Genomic DNA, 24,190 nt, shown 5'->3' with positions numbered 1-24,190 from the left:
CTACATTCTTTGATGCTTTCATCCCGCAAACGATTCCAAAATCTCTCGTTATTTTTCCGATTTTTTCCGATACGGGTTGATGGTAAGGGATGCAAACGTTCTTTACCCTTCTATTTTCGATTTTTCCCCCTTCTTTTTGATCCCCTTCCTCTTAATTGGTTTCTTTCCTAATATTTTTTCTGTGCTCTCTCCGCTATCTTATCCATTTCTCTATTTGTATATGGATTTTTAATCCTGTTTTTCTTATCCACCGAATTTTGTTGTCTTTTTCTTTTCCATAATTGCATAGTCTACCGGCCCTAATAAAAGAGTGCATAGTCTACCGGCCCTAATAAAAAAGTTAAGGAATACGTTTTTCTTTGTTATTTCGGGGTGCGCCGATTCCTTGTTAATATATAAGTTCCCCGATAGGGGTTTATGATGTACTCCTGTTCTAATCCTATACCCTTCTTTCAAGATACTAAGATCCAGGAAATTGATTTTTCCATCGCTTATGTTCTCCCTAGTGAAGTTTATTCTTTCGTCTTGTTTTTCTAATTCTTCAAATACCTTGTTCAGTGCTACCCCCTTTCCTATAATCAAGATATCATCAACGTATCTCCCATAATATTTAATACCCATTCTCATTTTTCCAAAGCTACCTTCCCAATGAAGTGCATACAAATGCTCGCTACTATACCAGAAATGGGGTTTCCCATAGCCAAGCCTTCTTTTTGTCTATAAATACTGTCATTGACATAGAAAAAGTTATATTCCGTTACAAGGTTATACCATCCTACATATTCCCAAGCAGTTAGGATGTCTATTCCTTTTTCTAACAGCCACCTTAGTAAACAATCTCCCGCCCGCCCCCTCGGTACACTTGGATATAAGTTAATAACATCGAAAGTACTTATTGTATCCTCGTCATCAATTTCCAGATTTTCAATACATTCTTTAACTTCTACGGCATTCCTAACACTATATTGGGTGTTCTCATTTATCTTCCTTATTCTTTTTACCAGCATTTTTGCTAGCCCATATCCCGGATGTTCGTATGTTGGTATAATAGTTGTAAGTGGTATGCCTTGTTTGTGTGTCTTAGGTATTCCAAAAGCAATTGGTATGTTGCCAACTTTAATTTCCTTAATAAGGATTTTCTTTTCGCTTGTGCCCAATGTAATGCTTGTCTCTACCCCTTTTTTGATCTCTCTTCTAATCTTATTAATAGGGTCTTTCTCTATTTTCTCAAAATCGTTACCTTTAAAGCTATCTTCTAATTTTTGGTGATATTCCTCTCTGTCCATGATAACCATCTTGTTTTCTTTATCCGACCTAATTAGAAATACGTTATTCGCCTTCACCCATTTTCTTACATTTTTTAAATCGCGTCTTAGGTTTTCGTTTGCTTTCTCTTTCCGTGTTCTATCCCCCTTTTTCATGTTTGTTTCCTTTTTAATTTCTTTTTGCAAGTGTTGTTCCACAATATTACGTATCCTTTGTCTAACCTCAGTTTTATCCTCCCTTTCGTCAATAGTTGTTACGATCGTTTCTGCTGCTATTATGAATTCTTCTTTTTCAAGTTTCTCTACCCCTATTGCAAATTTCTGCCCCTTGTTCATAATCCTAATCAACTCTTTAGGTGGTTCATGGGTGGTTAAATTTAAAATGTTCTCATTATTTCCCAACTCCTCTGTTTTTAGTTTCTTATTCTCTAGATTATCCTTCCTATTCAATTTTAATTTCATCAATTTCCTCTCTGTAGTATTACTATCCCTAAATTTGGCTTTTTCCACAGCTCTAAAGTGTCTCTCTTCAATGCGGTTCCACGTCACTTCGTCTAGTTCCCCACTAACTTCCAGATGTAATCTATAGCATTCCTTATTAAGACGTTCGACTTGTCCATGTGCTTCCCTAATACATTTCCCTAGTATTTTAAACTGTATTTCTTGTTTTTGTTCAATCATGCCTACACTCAAAGGTTTATACCCCCATTTTAAAAAGTTTGGTAAAACCCCCACTTTCCTGCATTGTTTTAAGAATCTAATCCTGATTAAACCCTTATTCAACTTAATCCTCTTATTTTCTAGTGCACGCACTTTTCTCCCCGTATCGGAAATCAATAGCATTTTGTAGGTTAGTCGCGTGTTACTCACAAATCCAGAATATAAAAAAGGAAAGTTAAAAATTGTACTTACGTATGTGAGCATAGTCCTCTTATTGTAGAACGACGTTTCAGAGATTGACTATCTCTTTCCTCAGGTTCGTATAAAAAACTAAGTACTTGACATAGTACTGCGTCAAAAATGTAATATGAGGATTGTGGTTAAGGGTTGGTTAGGATACATTTAAAATATTAAGTTTTTGCTATTAGAAGTATGTAAAAACCAAGTCGTTCCCTAAAGAAACTTGTACAGTAGACCTATTCACAGGTAAAAAAGTTAAAAAAGTTTAAAAAAGTTAAAAATCTAAAAAGCCTGCATGAATCACAATGCAACCTGCAGGTTTGGCCTTTCCTACCCAACTGTGCTTCTCAATCCACATGAAGGTCAATTCTCCACGAATGTTTCCCCTCCCCTTAATTTTCTCGTTTCCCCTTATTATGTCACATATCCAACGTAAATTCACGTTCCTCTCTTGCAGCTTGCATAACTTCCGGACTGACGTGGAAACCGATATTGGGTTCAATCTTCCAGGCTCTGTCCCATTTTTTGAGGAAATTGATCCACGCTTCTTCCAAATTTCCTTTGTCCCTATTAAGATTATTCTCCCCCCCTACAAATATTCGCTGTTTCATACAAGTTTCTTCCTAATTTCCTCCCCTCTTTTCTGATTATCTCTTTTTTTGCGATTCTATGCCCACTTTCCAAAATGTGTTCTGAGAGACCCGTTTTGGGAACTTTTTCCCTTATGTCCTTTTCATGCTCGCTCCATCTTTTACCAATATTTCGGCCCGTCTGTCATATGTACTCCTTCCCGCATTGGCATTCTATTCGATAGACCCCCTTCTGTTTTTCTGGTATTTCCCTATTTGTCTTTCCTTTCTTATAATCGGTGAAGTATTTTTCTACATTCTTTGGTGCTTTCATCCCACAAACGATTCCAAAATCTCTCGTTATTTTTCCGATTTTTTCCGATACGGATTGATGGTAAGGGATGCCAACATACTTTACCCTCCTATTTTCGATATTTTCCCCTTCTTTTTGATCTCCTTCCTGTTTATTAGTTTCTTTCCTAATAATTTGCTGTGCTCTCTCCACTATCTTATCCATTTCTCTATTTGTATATCAGTTTTTTAATCCTGTTTTTCTTATCCACCGAATTTCGTTGTCTTTTACTTTTCCATTGTTGCATAGTCTACCAGCCCTAATAAAAAAGTTAAGGAATACGTTTTTCTTTGTTATTTCGGGGTGTGCCGATTCCTTGTTATATACACATGGGTATAAGTTAATAACATCAAAACCACTTATTGTATCCTCGTCATCAATTTCCTGATTTTCTATACATTCTTTAACTTCTACGGCATTCCAAATGCTATATTGGGTGTTGTCATTTATCTTCCTATACAGCGAATATTTGTAGGGGGGGAAGATTAATATTAATAGGGACGAAGAAAATTTGGAAGAAGGGTGGATCAATTTCCTCAAAAAATGGGACAAAGCCTGGAAGATTGAACCCAATATTGGTTTCCACGTCACTCCGGAAGTTATGCAAGCTGCAAGAGAGGAACGTGAATTTACGTTGGATATGTGACGTAATAAGGGGAAACGAGAAAATTAAGGGGAGGGGAAACATTCGTGGAGAATTGACCTTCATGTGGATTGAGAAGCACAGTTGGGTAGGAAAGGCCAAACCTGCAGGTTGCATTGTGATTCATGCAGGTTTTTTAGATTTTTAACTTTTTTAAACTTTTTTAACTTTTTTACCTGTGAATAGGTCTACTGTACAAGTTTCTTTAGGGAACGACTTGGTTTTTACATACTTCTAATAGCAAAAACTTAATATTTTAAATGTATCCTAACCAACCCTTAACCACAATCCTCATATTACATTTTTGATGCAGTACTATGTCAAGTACTTAGTTTTTTATACGAACCTGAGGAAAGAGATAGTCAATCTCTGAAACGTCGTTCTACAATAAGAGGACTATGCTCACATACGTAAGTACAATTTTTAACTTTCCTTTTTTATATTCTGGATTTTTGAGTAACACGCGACTAACCTACAAAATGCTATTAATTTCCGATACGGGGAGAAAAGTGCGTGCACTAGAAAATAAGAGGATTAAGTTGAATAAGGGTTTAATCAGGATTAGATTCTTAAAACAATGCAGGAAAGTGGGGGTTTTACCAAACTTTTTAAAATGGGGGTATAAACCTTTGAGTGTAGGCATGATTGAACAAAAACAAGAAATACAGTTTAAAATACTAGGGAAATGTATTAGGGAAGCACATGGACAAGTCGAACGTCTTAATAAGGAATGCTATAGATTACATCTGGAAGTTAGTGGGGAACTAGACGAAGTGACGTGGAACCGCATTGAAGAGAGACACTTTAGAACTGTGGAAAAAGCCAAATTTAGGGATAGTAATACTATAGAGAGGAAATTGATGAAATTAAAATTGAATAGGAAGGATAATCTAGAGAATAAGAAACTAAAAACAAAGGAGTTGGGAAATAATGAAAACATTTTAAATTTAACCACCCATGAACCACCTAAAGAGTTGATTAGGATTATGAACAAGGGGCAGAAATTTGCAATAGGGGTAGAGAAACTTGAAAAAGAAGAATTCATAATAGCAGCAGAAACGATCGTAACAACTATTGACGAAAGGGAGGATAAAACTGAGGTTAGACAAAGGATACGTAATATTGTGGAACAACACTTGCAAAAAGAAATTAAAAAGGAAACAAACATGAAAAAGGGGGATAGAACACGGAAAGAGAAAGCAAACGAAAACCTAAGACGCGATTTAAAAAATGTAAGAAAATGGGTGAAGGCGAATAACGTATTTCTAATTAGGTCGGATAAAGAAAACAAGATGGTTATCATGGACAGAGAGGAATATCACCAAAAATTAGAAGATAGCTTTAAAGGTAACGATTTTGAGAAAATAGAGAAAGACCCTATTAATAAGATTAGAAGAGAGGTCAAAAAAGGGGTAGAGACAAGCATTACATTGGGCACAAGCGAAAAGAAAATCCTTATTAAGGAAATTAAAGTTGGCAACATACCAATTGCTTTTGGAATACCTAAGACACACAAACAAGGCATACCACTTATGCCTATTATACCAACATACGAACATCCGGGATATGGGCTAGCAAAAATGCTGGTAAAAAGAATAAGGAAGATAAATGAGAACACCCAATATAGCGTTAGGAATGCCGTAGAAGTTAAAGAATGTATTGAAAATCTGGAAATTGATGACGAGGATAAAATAAGTACTTTCGATGTTATTAACTTATATCCAAGTGTACCGAGGGGGCGGGCGGGAGATTGTTTACTAAGGTGGCTGTTAGAAAAAGGAATAGACATCCTAACTGCTTGGGAATATGTAGGATGGTATAACCTTGTAACGGAATATAACTTTTTCTATGTCAATGACAGTATTTATAGACAAAAAGAAGGCTTGGCTATGGGAAACCCCATTTCTGGTATAGTAGCGAGCATTTGTATGCACTTCATTGGGAAGGTAGCTTTGGAAAAATGAGAATGGGTATTAAATATTATGGGAGATACGTTGATGATATCTTGATTATAGGAAAGGGGGTAGCACTGAACAAGGTATTTGAAGAATTAGAAAAACAAGACGAAAGAATAAACTTCACTAGGGAGAACATAAGCGATGGAAAAATTAATTTCCTGGATCTTAGTATCTTGAAAGAAGGGTATAGGATTAGAACAGGAGTACATCATAAACCCCTATCGGGGAACTTATATATTAACAAGGAATCAGCGCACCCCGAAATAACAAAGAAAAACGTATTCCTTAACTTTTTTATTAGGGCCGGTAGACTATGCACTTTTTTATTAGGGCCGGTAGACTATGCAATAATGGAAAAGAAAAAGACAACGAAATTCGGTGGATAAGAAAAACAGGATTAAAAACGGATATACAAATAGAGAAATGGATAAGATAGCGGAGAGAGCACAGAAAAAATATTAGGAAAGAAACCAATTAAGAGGAAGGGGATCAAAAAGAAGGGGGGAAAATCGAAAATAGAAGGGTAAAGAACGTTTGCATCCCTTACCATCAACCCGTATCGGAAAAAATCGGAAAAATAACGAGAAATTTTGGAATCGTTTGCGGGATGAAAGCACCAAAGAATGTAGAAAAATACTTCACCGATTATAAGAAAGAAAAGACAACTAGGGAAATACCGAAAAACAGAAGAGGGTTTATCGAATAGAATGCCAATGTGGGAAGGAGTACATAGGACAGACGGGCCGAAATATGGGTAAAAGATGGAGCGAGCATGAAAAGGACATAAGGGAAAAAGTTCCCAAAAGGGCTCTCTCAGAACACATTTTGGAAAGTGGGCATAGAATCGCAAAAAAAGAGATAATCAGAAAAGAGGGGAGGAAATTAGGAAGAAACTTGTATGAAACAGCGAATATTTGTAGGGGGGGGAAATAATCTTAATAGGGACGAAGGAAATTTGGAAGAAGGGTGGATCAATTTCCTCAAAAAATGGGACAAAGCCTGGAAGATTGAACCCAATATCGGTTTGCACGTCAGTCCGGAAGTTATGCAAGCTGCAAGAGAGGAACGTGAATTTACGTTGGATATGTGACGTAATAAGGGGAAACGAGAAAATTAAGGGGAGGGGAAACATTCGTGGAGAATTGACCTTCATGTGGATTGAGAAGCACAGTTGGGTAGGAAAGGTCAAACCTGCAGGTTGTATTGTGATTTATGCAGGTTTTATAGATTTTTAACTTTTTTAAACTTTTTTAACTTTTTTACCGGTGAATAGGTCTACTGTACAAGTTTTTTTAGGGAACGACTTGGTTTTTACGTACTTCTAATAGCAAAAACTTAATATTTTAAATGTACCCTAACCAACCCTTAACCACAATCCTCATATTACATTTTTGACGCAGTACTATGTCAAGTACTTAGTTTTTTATATGAACCTGAGGCAAGAGATATTCAATCTCTGAAACGTCGTTCTACAATAAGAGCACTATGCTCACATACATAAGTACAATTTTTAACTTTCCTTTTTTATATTCTGGATTTGTGAGTAACACGCGACTAACCTACAAAATGCTATTGATTTCCGATACGGGGAGAAAAGTGCGTGCACTAGAAAATAAGAGGATTAAGTTGAATAAGGGTTTAATCAGGATTAGATTCTTAAAACAATGCAGGAAAATGGGGGTTTTACCAAACTTTTTAAAATGGGGGTATAAACCTTTGAGTGTAGGCATGATTGAACAAAAACAAGAAATACAGTTTAAAATACTAGGGAAATGTATTAGGGAAGCACATGGACAAGTCGAACGTCTTAATAAGGAATGCTATAGATTACATCTGGAAGTTAGTGGGGAACTAGACGAAGTGACGTGGAACCGCATTGAAGAGAGACACTTTAGAGCTGTGGAAAAAGCCAAATTTAGGGATAGTAATACTACAGAGAGGAAATTGATGAAATTAAAATTGAATAGGAAGGATAATCTAGAGAATAAGAAACTAAAAACAAAGGAGTTGGGAAATAATGAGAACATTTTAAATTTAAGCACCCATGAACCACCTAAGGATTTGATTAGGATTATGAACAAGGGGCAGAAATTTGCAATAGGGGTAGAGAAACTTGAAAAAGAAGAATTCATAATAGCAGCAGAAACGATCGTAACAACTATTGACGAAAGGGAGGATAAAACTGAGGTTAGACAAGGGATACGTAATATTGTGGAACAACACTTGCAAAAAGAAATTAAAAAGGAAACGAACATGAAAAAGGGGGATAGAACACGGAAAGAGAAAGTAAACGAAAACCTAAGATGCGATTTAAAAAATGTAAGAAAATGGGTGAAGGCGAATAACGTATTTCTAATTAGGTCGGATAAAGAAAACAAGATGGTTATCATGGACAGAGAGGAATATCACCAAAAATTAGAAGATAGCTTTAAAGGTAACGATTTTGAGAAAATAGAGAAAGACCCTATTAATGAGATTAGAAGAGAGATCAAAAAAGAGGTAGAGACAAGCATTACATTGGGCACAAGCGAAAAGAAAATCCTAATTAAGGAAATTAAAGTTGGCAAAATACCAATTGCTTTTGGAATACCTAAGAGACACAAACAAGGCATACCACTTACGCCTATTATACCAACATACGAACATCCGGGATATGGGCTAGCAAAAATGCTGGTAAAAAGAATAAGGAAGATAAATGAGAACACCCAATATAGCGTTAGGAATGCCATAGAAGTTAAAGAATGTATAGAAAATCTGGAAATTGATGACGAGGATACAATAAGTAGTTTTGATGTTATTAACTTATACCCAAGTGTACCGAGGGGGCGGGCGGAAGATTGTTTACTAAGGTGGCTGTTAGAAAAAGGAATAGACATCCTAACTGCTTGGGAATATGTAGGATGGTATAACCTTGTAACGGAATATAACTTTTTCTATGTCAATGACAGTATTTATAGACAAAAAGAAGGCTTGGCTATGGGAAACCCCATTTCTGGTATAGTAGCGAGCATTTGTATGCACTTCATTGAGAAGGCAGCTTTGGAAAAAATGAGAATGGGTATTAAATATTATGGGAGATACGTTGATGATATCTTGATTATAGGAAAGGGGGTAGCACTGAACAAGGTACTTGAAGAATTAGAAAAACAAGATGAAAGAATAAACTTCACTAGGGAAAACTTAAGCGATGGAAAAATCAATTTCCTGGATCTTAGTATCTTGAAAGAAGGGAATAGGATTAGAACAGGAGTACATCATAAACCCCTATCGGGGAACTTATATATTGACAAGGAATCGGCGCACCCCGAAATAACAAAGAAAAACATATTCCTTAACTTTTTTATTAGGGCCGGTAGACTATGCAATAATGGAAAAGAAAAAGACAACGAAATTCGGTGGATAAGAAAAACAGGATTAAAAACGGATATACAAATAGAGAAATGGATAAGATAGCGGAGAGAGCACAGAAAAAATATTAGGAAAGAAACCAATTAAGAGGAAGGGGATCAAAAAGAAGGGGGGAAAATCGAAAATAGAAGGGTAAAGAACGTTTGCATCCCTTACCATCAACCCGTATCGGAAAAAATCGGAAAAATAACGAGAAATTTTGGAATCGTTTGCGGGATGAAAGCACCAAAGAATGTAGAAAAATACTTCACCGATTATAAGAAAGAAAAGACAACTAGGGAAATACCGAAAAACAGAAGAGGGTTTATCGAATAGAATGCCAATGTGGGAAGGAGTACATAGGACAGACGGGCCGAAATATGGGTAAAAGATGGAGCGAGCATGAAAAGGACATAAGGGAAAAAGTTCCCAAAAGGGCTCTCTCAGAACACATTTTGGAAAGTGGGCATAGAATCGCAAAAAAAGAGATAATCAGAAAAGAGGGGAGGAAATTAGGAAGAAACTTGTATGAAACAGCGAATATTTGTAGGGGGGGGAAATAATCTTAATAGGGACGAAGGAAATTTGGAAGAAGGGTGGATCAATTTCCTCAAAAAATGGGACAAAGCCTGGAAGATTGAACCCAATATCGGTTTGCACGTCAGTCCGGAAGTTATGCAAGCTGCAAGAGAGGAACGTGAATTTACGTTGGATATGTGACGTAATAAGGGGAAACGAGAAAATTAAGGGGAGGGGAAACATTCGTGGAGAATTGACCTTCATGTGGATTGAGAAGCACAGTTGGGTAGGAAAGGTCAAACCTGCAGGTTGTATTGTGATTTATGCAGGTTTTATAGATTTTTAACTTTTTTAAACTTTTTTAACTTTTTTACCGGTGAATAGGTCTACTGTACAAGTTTTTTTAGGGAACGACTTGGTTTTTACGTACTTCTAATAGCAAAAACTTAATATTTTAAATGTACCCTAACCAACCCTTAACCACAATCCTCATATTACATTTTTGACGCAGTACTATGTCAAGTACTTAGTTTTTTATATGAACCTGAGGCAAGAGATATTCAATCTCTGAAACGTCGTTCTACAATAAGAGCACTATGCTCACATACATAAGTACAATTTTTAACTTTCCTTTTTTATATTCTGGATTTGTGAGTAACACGCGACTAACCTACAAAATGCTATTGATTTCCGATACGGGGAGAAAAGTGCGTGCACTAGAAAATAAGAGGATTAAGTTGAATAAGGGTTTAATCAGGATTAGATTCTTAAAACAATGCAGGAAAATGGGGGTTTTACCAAACTTTTTAAAATGGGGGTATAAACCTTTGAGTGTAGGCATGATTGAACAAAAACAAGAAATACAGTTTAAAATACTAGGGAAATGTATTAGGGAAGCACATGGACAAGTCGAACGTCTTAATAAGGAATGCTATAGATTACATCTGGAAGTTAGTGGGGAACTAGACGAAGTGACGTGGAACCGCATTGAAGAGAGACACTTTAGAGCTGTGGAAAAAGCCAAATTTAGGGATAGTAATACTACAGAGAGGAAATTGATGAAATTAAAATTGAATAGGAAGGATAATCTAGAGAATAAGAAACTAAAAACAAAGGAGTTGGGAAATAATGAGAACATTTTAAATTTAAGCACCCATGAACCACCTAAGGATTTGATTAGGATTATGAACAAGGGGCAGAAATTTGCAATAGGGGTAGAGAAACTTGAAAAAGAAGAATTCATAATAGCAGCAGAAACGATCGTAACAACTATTGACGAAAGGGAGGATAAAACTGAGGTTAGACAAGGGATACGTAATATTGTGGAACAACACTTGCAAAAAGAAATTAAAAAGGAAACGAACATGAAAAAGGGGGATAGAACACGGAAAGAGAAAGTAAACGAAAACCTAAGATGCGATTTAAAAAATGTAAGAAAATGGGTGAAGGCGAATAACGTATTTCTAATTAGGTCGGATAAAGAAAACAAGATGGTTATCATGGACAGAGAGGAATATCACCAAAAATTAGAAGATAGCTTTAAAGGTAACGATTTTGAGAAAATAGAGAAAGACCCTATTAATGAGATTAGAAGAGAGATCAAAAAAGAGGTAGAGACAAGCATTACATTGGGCACAAGCGAAAAGAAAATCCTAATTAAGGAAATTAAAGTTGGCAAAATACCAATTGCTTTTGGAATACCTAAGAGACACAAACAAGGCATACCACTTACGCCTATTATACCAACATACGAACATCCGGGATATGGGCTAGCAAAAATGCTGGTAAAAAGAATAAGGAAGATAAATGAGAACACCCAATATAGCGTTAGGAATGCCATAGAAGTTAAAGAATGTATAGAAAATCTGGAAATTGATGACGAGGATACAATAAGTAGTTTTGATGTTATTAACTTATACCCAAGTGTACCGAGGGGGCGGGCGGAAGATTGTTTACTAAGGTGGCTGTTAGAAAAAGGAATAGACATCCTAACTGCTTGGGAATATGTAGGATGGTATAACCTTGTAACGGAATATAACTTTTTCTATGTCAATGACAGTATTTATAGACAAAAAGAAGGCTTGGCTATGGGAAACCCCATTTCTGGTATAGTAGCGAGCATTTGTATGCACTTCATTGAGAAGGCAGCTTTGGAAAAAATGAGAATGGGTATTAAATATTATGGGAGATACGTTGATGATATCTTGATTATAGGAAAGGGGGTAGCACTGAACAAGGTACTTGAAGAATTAGAAAAACAAGATGAAAGAATAAACTTCACTAGGGAAAACTTAAGCGATGGAAAAATCAATTTCCTGGATCTTAGTATCTTGAAAGAAGGGAATAGGATTAGAACAGGAGTACATCATAAACCCCTATCGGGGAACTTATATATTGACAAGGAATCGGCGCACCCCGAAATAACAAAGAAAAACATATTCCTTAACTTTTTTATTAGGGCCGGTAGACTATGCAATAATGGAAAAGAAAAAGACAACGAAATTCGGTGGATAAGAAAAACAAGATTAAAAAACGGATATACAAATAGAGAAATGGATAAGATAGCGGAGAGAGCACAGAAAATTATTAGGAAAGAAACCAATTAAGAGGAAGGGGATCAAAAAGAAGGGGGAAAATAGGAGGGTAAAGTACGTTGGCATCCCTTACCATCAATCCGTATCGGAAAAAATCGGTAAAATAACGAGAGATTTTGGAATCGTTTGCGGGATGAAAGCACCAAAGAATGTAGAAAAATACTTCACCGATTATAAGAAAGGAAAGACAACTAGGGAAATACCGGAAAAACAGAAGGGGGTTTATCGAATAGAATGCCAATGCGGGAAGGAGTACATAGGACAGACAGGCCGAAATATGGGTAAAAGATGGAGTGAGCATGAAAAGGACATAAGGGAAAAAGTTCCCAAAACGGGTCTCTCAGAACACATTTTGGAAAGTGGGCATAGAATTGCAAAAAAAGAGATAATCAGAAGAGAGGGGAGGAAATTAGGAAGAAACGTGTATGAAACAGCGAATATTTGTAGGGGGGGGGGGGGAAGAATAATCTTAATAGGGACGAAGGGTGGATCAATTTCCTCAAAAAATGGGACAAAGCCTGGAAGATTGAACCCAATATCGGTTTGCACGCCAGTCCGGAAGTTATGCAAGCTGCAAGAGAGGAACATGAATTTACGTTGGATATGTGACGTAATAAGGGGAAACGAGAAAATTAAGGGGAGGGGAAACATTCGTGGAGAATTGACCTTCATGTGGATTGAGAAGCACAGTTGGGTAGGAAAGGCCAAACCTGCAGGTTGCATTGTGATTCATGCAGGTTTTTTAGATTTTTAACTTTTTTACCTGTGAATAGGTCTACTGTACAAGTTTTTTTAGGGAACGACTTGGTTTCTACGTACTTCTAATAGCAAAAACTTAATATTTGAAATGTATCCTAACCAACCCTTAACCACAATCCTCATATTACATTTTTGACACAGTACTATGTCAAGTACTTAGTTTTTTATATGAACCTGAGGAAAGAGATAGTCAATCTCTGAAACGTCGTTCTACAATAAGAGCACTATACTCACATATGTAAGTACAATTTTTAACTTTCCTTTTTTATATTACAGTACATGAAAGTTATTGGTTAAAATTACCGTGTTTAACACCTATCATGGGTAATTGGAAATAAATGACAGAATGATGAACAGGCGATAACTGGCACTGTAAGTCAGTAAAAATATGAACCTCTTAGAAGAAATACATATTAAACCATAAGATAAAGAAAAAGAACCAAATTTGCATAACAATCATGTTGCTTTTGGAAAAAAGGTGTTCAACACATTCAACATAGAATTCTGATTTGCTTCTGTGTTGGTATAAGAAAATAAACTTACCTGTACCATGAAATGGATGCTTTCTTGTCTACTGAGACTAACTGACAGACAAATTCTGCGGAACCACCTTCTTCAACAGTCTGCAAGGATGACAAAAGTACACATGTTTTGTTATATCTGAATTAATATCAATGAAATGAAAAAAAAATTAAACAAACAAAATAAAAACTTTTTCTTCCCAACAGATAACAAAACATATCTGTCCCATTTAGTTCAGTTAGTGCATTGCAAATGAACATATTTCTGAGATACGTTCAATAAATCGTTGGCCTGCTCAATTCAGAAATAGACACTAATGTACGTCCAAGCTCTGAGGTGCTGAAAAATCTCTATCTACATTTGGTTCAACTCTGACAGATAACAGGGCACTGCTGCTCTGTGGCTGCAATACATTAGGATGCTCGATATTCGTCGGAATTTCATTAAAGCCGATCGTATTTGGAAGTGGGGTATAAATCTTCAATCAGTTACACAAATGTTCTCCTTTTTCTGCATCAGGGGCAACACCTGTGCTACAAGTGCATGTCAGTATGTAGAGGAAATGATGCAATTTAAGATGTTAGCACCAGGTATCTTCAAAAAATTCTACAATGGACTCAAAGGCAAAGTGACCGGTTTAGAACCGTATTTTACCATATCATATTGGTTCAATGTATTGACAGTGGCGGCGATTAGAGATGGGGGGCATGGGGAGCAGCACCCCCATACACACTTGTCCCCGCACTATGGTCTCTTAATGCTAAGACTGGTCTAACAGTGGATTTGACCCAAAACCATCTGCCCAAATTCCATTTTCAATACGCTTCTCTCTAATTACATTGTAAAGTTACTTCATGCAGTATAACTAATGGATATAAAATTATTCACACATGAAGTGCACATTTGCCTAAGTTTGAAGATTAACTGTCAATTTTCATTTATTTTCGAAGTCATAATTTACTCTTTCCCCTCTTTTTATTGGCTGCTAATATTTGCTTTTAAAAAAACATAATTGTAGAAATTAAAGTTTTAATCATTTTTTGTTTACTTATTTTGAACCTAATATGGAAATGTAATAGTAAAATTTATGTTTGACTACAAACTTATATCACATTTTCCTCTTGGACAAAGTAGAATGAAATGGTGTATTATCATTTCATAAAAGACTGCATAGCCTCTCATTCCTATGATGAGTGTGGTTTATTTTGTATGGCTATATTATAAAGTTATTTTAAATAACTTGAATTTCGCCCTTTCTCAATTTCTAGCTCCCTGAGAAATCACAATGATGATAATAATTAAAGAACTTTTGAAAGAATAGTAAAATATTCCTATGCCTTGTTTTCAATTTGAAACAAAGATGCTTGGTGTTGGAAATGTATTAATCTAACAACTAGTCCCTGAAAGATGGCTTAGACATAAGTAATGAATACAATTTCATGCAACATTTACAACAAAAATATAAACATAATTTTTCTTCTTAACCATGTCTCTTTTCCTTTCTAAGGAGAAGGGACTTGGTTAAGAGGACCTGAGATTTTCAATGCTCATTATTACATATACAAAAATTTCATGCCGATAGCTAGAAATGCTTACAGTCCAAGGTACTGCAATATGAAATTTGATGTCAATTGTCTGCTCTTAATAGATCATGTCAATAAGTTAGTGCCTCTGACTTACTCTTGCAAGTGTCAGTTACTCGGTTAGCCAAGTACAATAAATGAGAAGGAATGGTGATGGGAAAGGATTATATAAATGTTATTTTTTTCAGAAGTAAGAAAAAGAATAGGGTGGTAATATCCAAGCAAAATTAAATTATAACAGTCAACTTACTACTGTCTTCAACCCTTGTGCAAATTTCGGTTTCTGGCCAGCTTGTTTCTTTTCTTCTTCCTCCTCCTGTGGAATTTCACTGACTTCAACTGTCTGAGACACAGCTTCACCTTTTTCGTTCTTTGCTACAAGTTTATATACACCCTTATCCACTGTCTGTGCAGATTCAATTTCCAACTTCACAGCAAACTCTCCCTGAAAATATATATTAGAAAATATAAATTTACTAATAAACATATAACTCATAGTTTAGTTTAGCCTTAAAGAGTAAAGAGAGAAACTATGTAATAAAGGTATAAAGTGTCCAACAGCAACACTATGAAAGAAATAGTATGAGAAAATTTTACCACTATTAACAATTTTTTTGAAAAAATACACATCCAGGAGTATTTTGAGATTGAAGAATATAGCGTATTTTAAAAGTGAGTAAATATAAAGTAGATTAACTCGGTGCTACTTGCGTTCGGATCTGTCTGTGATCTGTCGGATCTGCTCACCCCACGTGTTTTCGTATTTGTCATGATTTTGTTTGTTAAATTTGACTCAGATCGGGATTTATATGCAACATATGTGTATTTTGTTTATGAATAATACACATTTTAATGCTTCAATTACTTTCTTTAAGAAGCAAATACAATCTACTGTAACTCATTACCAGGCAAAAATGCAGTTGCTCACGAATGAGCACCCTTCTTCTCGCACCTCTAACACAACTGAAACAAAGATGGCTGAGAGAGTCAGATAGTGAGTGATGACTCATATTTCAGATTGTGGTATTTTATTGAAGGGGATGATGAGAGTTTGGCTTTCACACATCCAAGAAACTCGAATTACAAGCATTTTAAAATGAAAGTGAGCACAGTGCTCACTCGCGAGTAATGTTGTGTTAAGTTTTGTGTGCATAGGATTCCACATTATCATCAGTTTATATTGTTCCTCTTCAATACTGCTCTCATCCTTACATTTCCCTGTTTCTCACAGACTATTTTCTTGTGGAAAAATGTTCTCATATCTATATAACACAGGTGCGGCTCGTTCATTATTTTCCTGGGGGTTCACCGAAGTCATATGACACATATTCAGTTTCCGCAAATAGACTTTCTTCAGGAAACAAAGGGATGGATGGGAGGGCTTAAAAGATTGGTACATATTTTTTTCATAGAATGAGGGTTCATAGTAGAGGTGTGCGTATAAATTTAGGGCTAAAACTAAGTACAATAAATTGTGCATCTATGAAAGAAATTTCGGGTTTTATGGACGTCCTCAGGATTTGTTCCAGGGATGGGAAGCAAGATCATTTTTTTCGAGGGGGGGCAAACGAGGCACATTTTTCCTTATAATAGTGCTGTTCTCTCAAAAACACTCCTTCAGTCCCTGCAACATCTTTATAATAATCATCATAAATTACTGTGACTGAAATGAAATTATATGTGTGTAATAAATAGTATTAGGTTGACATTAATTTTCCAGGTGGGTGTGGCCCCTTTTCCCCTTCCGGAAGTCCATAAATTATAAAATTATAGAATGACTAATCACAATGGTCCTACAATTATTAAAGGGAAATGGCAACCAATGGCATGTACGTACTAGAAACCTGAGATCCTTTCATTGGAACGCTACAGCTTTTTATTTTCCTTCTTCCAATTTGGAGTTGGTCAACCAGCACATGCTTTATCTCTAATTTTCTTTCAACAGACGAAAAGGTATGTTTCCGTTAATTGTATGCATTTTAGCAGTCATTTCTTACCTGCACAGACAGCAACACCTACACTGCATCAAATGACGTAACATAGTCCATCATTTGGAGCATCCTCTTCGAAAACTTACAACCTTGAAACATTGACACAGACATGGTTTGTCATGTCTTCCTTTCTTGTCTAAGATCGTGCTTTCTTTTACTTTCACATATCCGAAGTGTTTCCATATTTAAGGAAAAAGTCTGAATGCATGCAAGAGTTATTTTGGTAATGTATTTCTTTTATTTTAATTCATTGTGTCTAATTCCAGCTTTCATTCATTTCTACTCATCCTTCTCTGCCACAATTTTGCATTTATGCCAAGAAGTTTGGCACAAGAATTATTCAACAGAGAAGATAGAATATATAATGAATGCGCTTCAAACTTGAACCTCACAGGGCAACACTGGAAGGGAGGAACCAGCTGGGCCTCACTCGCAGCAAGGACGGTGCCTTCTGGCTTCTGCTGCTGCTTCTGAGAGAGCACGAACTGCGCATGACCGTTGGTTGGAGATCGAGGTTCCTCAGTATCCTTTGCCATATATTTTGCCCATATGGCTACCCCGAGCTTCTGCCTGCCGCCCGAACCTTCACTATGGCAGGAGCTTTCCTGTGGGGGTTCAGCTGAGGGTCTGCACGAGGGCGGCCGATTCACGGTTTCTCTTTCTCAGCAAAAGAATTTGCCATGTTACGGACACAAATACATAACTTCTTGTGCAGAAATTTTAGCGAAAAATTGTCAAAAGGTAAAGACATTGTTTATTGTCCATTCTCGAGGTAAATGCCGTATATTACTGGGGGTTCACTGATCCTGTGCGCTATAAGGCCAACCGCACCTGATATAACAATATCACCATCATGTGAAAATCCATCCTAAAATAAATTATCTCCATCTATGTTAAACATTGTGTGAAATAACTTGTGAGAAATTCTCTAGAAATGAATTCAACACTTTAAAGCAATGGCAAAATCTCCTAAAAATATATGACAGAAACATATTTTAAAGAAGTTGCAGCCATGAGAAAATACTATCAGCAAGAAAAGGCACATAAAATATGGGAACAAGGAATGTGACCAGAGTTGGACAAAATAAAGAAAAATAAATCAAGCAAGAATTAGCAAATAATAAAAATTCTGCTCACAAGTTCATTAAGGGAAAAATTCCAATATGGAAAATGTAGTTTTCACAGTGTATTTTATGAAGCATGGACCTTTAATTGTAAGAATAGTTTTTCCTGTGTTTTTGCATTGCCTTTAGTTGGCTTCTGACATTATCTTCTCGGTTTCAATGTGTGTTTTCTTACAGACTGCATTTTCCCATAACATTAAACCTCTTAATGCAATTTCCAATCATCTGTGCACAGGAATTATTTACATTGCTTTGCAGGTACTGGATCCACTCCTAGTGTACTTTCTGTTTCAACTTAACCATTTTTCTTTCATTTGCAAGTTCTCATTAATTAAGGAGTTTGCGTTTGAGTATTAATAAACAAAATTGTCTACTCACAATAAATTATGATTTAATTTTCTGAAATTGGTGTGCGACGTTCTGAAATGAATCCATATTTTATAACAGTAAGTGCATTTCTTACCTCTTTCACCTGTTCCACATGAATAGAATGCCTGCTGTCTTCCTGTACTGCACTCTTTTCTTTGAACCACGTGCATTTTGGCTCAAACTTTGAAATAACGTGGCATTCCACTATGACAGTCCTCCTCTTCACAACCTTAATAACCTTTGGTTTCTCCTTAATTACAGGAATAACTAGAAAAATAAAATGTAACCTATTATGCTGGGGATTTTTTGTGATACAGTGGAACTTCAAATTTACGTTTTTCAGGGGACCAAGCTGAAGAAACTTAAATGCAGAAAAATGTAAAATCGAGGAAATATTTATAACATTTTGCTGACCATCAAAATTGAATGTATAATGCGGGAAAATGTAAAATCAAGGAACATAAATTTGGGGTTCCACTGTACTATACTATACTGTATATATACACTGTACTATAAATGGATACTAAATTAGAAGAATTAAAAATACACTGGTAACATAGGTATCAAATGTTGAAAATGACAAATTGTTATAAAAGGACTTTGTATACTTATATTTTAGCAGCTTTAAGTAAGACACGTTTATTCAGGGTGTCCAGGCTAGAGGTATACAAAATACAAAAATAACTGCTTATAATGCGAAAACTACTCCTAATATTGTCTCATAGTGAAGCTCAGTCGAGAGACCATCGATCCTAGATTTCAGTAGTCCACTTGAACGATCAATAGTGCTGTTGAGTCATGCATGAGCAGAAACTGCCTGGCCACCGAGATCCCCAGATTTAACACCATTAAACTTTTTTGCATGGGGCTTCATTAAAGATGTTGTTTACAAGAGGAAAGTTCATGATTTTAGTGATTTGAGACAGCATATCATTGCGCTATAATGCCTCAAAACCTGGTCAACACTTGACATAAGCTCGAGTATCCTTAAGATATCTGAACACAGGTCTCTGGCATACCATGTCATTCAACAAAAACTAATTCTTGTTGATTGCATCACATCACACGAGAAATAAGAGTCAACTTACATTATACCTAAAGAAGCTGACTGGGCAGTAACATGGGAAAAGATAATCAATTCAAATTATGTAAGTCATTATTCACTGTTCCACAGGTTTTTTCGAATCAGTGTAATACATTTAATCAAATTTCTCATGGTTTCAACAGGTGCTTACACAGGGGGGCCACTCTAGGACCATGATAAAATTCAAGTATAATTCCCAGTTTTCAAGGTGAGCTTTCAAAAAATTCAAGCAGATATTTTCTCTATTCTAACTTACATATTTCCACCTCTCAGTACCAAAACACATACACACACAAAATAAAGGATCTGTGTGATTGCAACGTATCCAAAAATTGAAAGTCAATTCAATTTAACGGTATGGTATCTATACTATTTAAATATTCAATTTAAGGTGTGGAGTTTACATTTTCTATTCCAAATACTCAGACTCGAAATAAGTCTACAACCAGAAGTCACAAATGTTATGGGATATACTAATCTATGTAAAGTTGTTACTTGTACAAGAGTTTCAAACTCAAATTTACCTAATCAACTTTATGATATCTTATCTTGCAATAACCTGCATGATGATTCTTCTGCAAATGACACTAACAAAGTAAACGGATTAAGAGAATTCTGTTTTATATTCCACACAGCTTCCATTTCCTTCTTCGATGAAAATAAAAACTAAACTGTGAAAAACTTTTCTCGGGGCATTTTGTAAATGTATGAATTCATTTGGATTAATAAAATTTGCGATTTTTCACATCTACGGAGAATATTTCACGTAGAATTCACACATAATTCCCGGAGCCAATAATCCATACATATTTCCTGGAATTCAAGGAATTCCTGGTGAGTAGCCACCCTGTTACAGTCTAGGAGCCATTTGCCTTGGTGATGTATGCTCTGGTTCTTTGTTTTAGTCAAGATGCTGTACTACTTACTATTTATGTTGGTAAGGGGAGACAGGTGGCATTTTTTTACACTGCAAGGTAGGAGGGTGGGATATTTTTTGATGGTAGATATCCATGTTTTATTTAGTGCACCCAGGTTTCTATTGTATTTTTATTTCTTTATGTTAACTTATTGCGCTTTTAGTTACTCACAATGATGAGGATGAGGCTCATAAACATCCATGCACATATTTGAACCAAGAAGATTGTGAGTCAACACACTTGATAACAGAGGTCACACTCAAGTTTTTCTTTAGATCTCCTGTGGTTGTCACTTATTTGATCACATTGTCCAGGATGAATTTTAAATGCATGAATGTCCTGGTGCAGAAGATCTCAAAGTTTCTGCAAATGAGATTCCCACTTGATGATCTCCCCCTTGTTCACTCATCTTGTTATCTAGCCTGCTCTCGGCTTTCAGGTGAAGCAGTTCTTTGCTTAATCCTATGTGAATGATGATGTTGACTTCATCTTTAAAGTCTCCAGGTTCTGGAGTTAACCTTAGTGAAGGACTAACCCATTCGCCTACAAATTTTCGAAATTGAAATTTCCCCTGGAGTCGGATATAAATGGGCACTGCTTGCCATTTTGGCAAATATTAATAAACCACACAGCTGTTTCACCCTTTTTCAGTATTTTGGTTACATCAGGTGGCATGTCTCATCTGTTTGGTCTGTGACATGTTTGTCTCTTCAAGATTTGTTCACAGAGATCTGGTGATGTGTATCAATTGTCCATGAAAATTGTGTGACCTTTGCCAAACAGTGGTTTACACATATCTATGACAATGTTTGTGCTAGTAGACATATCAGGATTTGTCTTGTCATTTCCCATATAAATTCGAGCATGCTTTGTTTCCTTGCTTGCATAATGGTGTGTTTCTTTCACAAGAACGTTGAAGAGAGGGTCCACAAATTCCAAAAGTATGTCAAGTTCACTGGGCTTATTATCTTGAAATTTCTGCAAGATTTCATGAGAAACGCCACTATAAGCTACAAAGGAGAATATCTGGGGTTGTGACGGAAAACGCCAGATATCCACCATTCTCGCTTCGCTGCTTTCGATTTACATTTGTTTGTGGGTGATTCTACTAGAACTCGATAGAGGGCAGCACTGTGTCTGTTTTGGCTTCTTTTGTGAAGCGACTGCAAAAATCACTCGTGTTCATGGTGATTACACACACAGTTGTTCTTTCTCTGCCTTTCCGGCAAATGGACTTTCTCTCGGCAACCACTACAATGACCTAGTTTTGAGCAGAGAACTTCCTTCATCGTCGTACAAGCTGAAGTTGCTTGTATGTTGCGTGTGTGTGACATGGACAACAGAATATGACAATGAAGTTTCTTTTCGAGTTTGGCCAACTACGGGAAACAAGGAGCTTATCAATGATCAACTAGAAAGTGTCTTTTACGACGTAAATGGGGGTAAAGTCAAATTTTCCATGAAGCACGTGTGACCCTGCCTTTTTGAATGTGTTCGCTGTGCCAGGGCCATTGTGTGTGTAGCCGAACAGACTTATTGACAAGAAAAAAGTAGGATGTGTACATTTTATGAACACGAACGAGGAAAGAAGAACACGTTACTGCATTGTTCGAGAAGAGATACGTAGAATGATATTGTATCCAGGATTCAGAACTTTACAACTTTTCTCTTATGGTGTTATATGTCACTTTTTTGAAGAATCAAGAAACTTCCCGAAGAAGCGATGTTGCCAAAGTTCTTCTATGTGGTCTACATTTGATTGAGGAAGCATGAAGTTTAGAGGTGGATTCTTTATGCAACCTTAATGACGTCTAAAGGAGCCTAGATCTACCATACTGGAGGGATACTGATGTCGACCACCCCTTTGTCTTTCAAGGACCACGTCATTCATGAGAAGTTATGGCAACCATGTATCGCCAAACGAACTTGTAAGGTAGGTGACTAGTTCACTTATTCAGTGGATATTAATATGTATCGGAAAAGTGTGTGTGTTTTCTGACTTGGTTAAACATTAAAATTACAAGTGGACATATGGGCACGTAATGTAGAAAATTGCATTGGGAAATAATTGAGAGAAGGAACGGTTATAAAACTCGCCGCGAGGCGAAAGGCGAAAACATGCAACTGATCATAATATTCAACCCCCCACCCCCTTTCTTCTAGTCAAAATCCCCATCGAAGTTAAATGAGCATTTAATTGTGGTATTAGGCATAATCGTCAAAAGAAAACTTGATCAGATTAGAGGGTTAATATACCTAGTAGAGTCAGTATAAGTTAAATTTGGAAAGATAACTAAAATTGTTAATTTTTCGCTGGTTGAAATGTTGATATGAATGGATGAACGATTAAAGGGAGGTGAATGGTCAAGCAAATCGATGTAATTAAGTTGTCTTTGTGATTGCGTTTACGCATTACAGTTAAAATTGAATTAATTGAGGTTAATTACATTTTCGTAATCTTTTATGAATGATGTGCGTGATATGGTCACTTGTTATTAACTTGTCATTATTAAATTGTATTCAAGTTTTCTATTGATCCATGTTGGACACGATTTAAATGAGTCCCTTGAGAATTAAATGCTCGATTGTTATAAATCAATTGTTGTTACTGATTTTGAGCCATAATAAACTCATTGAAAGTTAACAATTCTTGACAAACATCATTTAACCCGAGATTCTTTTTCAGAGAATGATATAAAAGGATACGTGCAGTTTTATAGGTCTAATGCATTTCCGATACATTAGGAAAGTAAGAGTTGTACTTGTATATTGGTAATTTGATAGTTGTTGTGTAACACATGAGATTATTCTTGTTTGGAGGTAATTTTGGAGAATACTTGCAACAGTGATTATTCTGATCCATTGTATAGATGAAACTTCAATGGTGTCACGGCAAAATACGTTTGTTTTTTGTTGAATCGTTGTAATGTGACTCATTGGATAAGTTTGCATAGGGAGGTTCAGTATGAACCCTGAAGTTCACCATAACCTTGGTGCTAATACTTCGACCAATAAATTTTTTTGTGCGTTCTACGATTTACTTAATTAACATCCACGGTAGCCTCTATTCCCTATTAATCACGCCTAAGCAGAATGTTACAGGGTGCATAATTTGAGGAGGTCCACTTCCAGTCACTTACATATTTTGATATCTGCCTGCATTTTACCGGCACTGTTTCTGTCGCATCAACACTTTCACTTTCATTTTCTTCAAGTTCAGAATGAAAACTTTCTTCGTCACTTTTCTCTTCACCTTCCTCAACACTTTCAAAAAAGTGATGAGGAAAAGCAACAAAAAAGACACTATATCTGCATCACTAATATCTTTTCTTCTGTGTGTAGCCATGCTGCTCACGATTATAATCAAAGTCGCAATTCAATTTCTAGAAAGCTTTGCACATGGCTCGAACAGAGAAAAATGACCAATGCAAAACCCAACATCTACATGACACAGAAAATGCACCACAAGCACAATCTGTGAGTGAAATTGAGAACTATAAGCAAATACAGCATAACCAATGCACTTGCATGTCAAGAAATGTCAAACGTCACGAAGGTCAACTGGAACCGTGCATGCAAGAGACATCAAATGGGTCGAATGGGTTAAAAAAGTTGATCCATATCTTAGATTTTTGCTACCAAGAGTGATTTGAA

At 36.2% G+C, this 24,190-nt stretch overlaps 1 protein-coding gene across 16 annotated transcripts in view; it reads right to left on the bottom strand.

Moving 5' to 3' along the window:
• Window positions 1-24,190, bottom strand: part of bt (projectin protein bent) — a 486,238-nt gene that overhangs the window by 348,765 nt on the left and 113,283 nt on the right. For all 16 annotated transcript variants that reach the window (XM_083117398.1, XM_083117403.1, XM_083117397.1 and 13 more), the window contains 3 exons: window positions 18,630-18,802; window positions 15,302-15,496; window positions 13,490-13,569 (listed from right to left, as the gene is read on the bottom strand). In XM_083117398.1, the coding sequence (XP_082973524.1) occupies window positions 13,490-13,569; window positions 15,302-15,496; window positions 18,630-18,802 (448 nt within the window). The remainder of the gene's footprint in view (window positions 1-13,489; window positions 13,570-15,301; window positions 15,497-18,629; window positions 18,803-24,190) is intronic.

This window comes from Lepisma saccharinum, chromosome 2, assembly GCF_977018435.1.
Source record: "Lepisma saccharinum chromosome 2, izLepSacc3.1, whole genome shotgun sequence".
In the NCBI taxonomy this organism is placed as follows: Eukaryota; Metazoa; Arthropoda; class Insecta; order Zygentoma; family Lepismatidae; genus Lepisma; species Lepisma saccharinum.
This window is presented reverse-complemented; position numbering and strand designations above follow the sequence as displayed.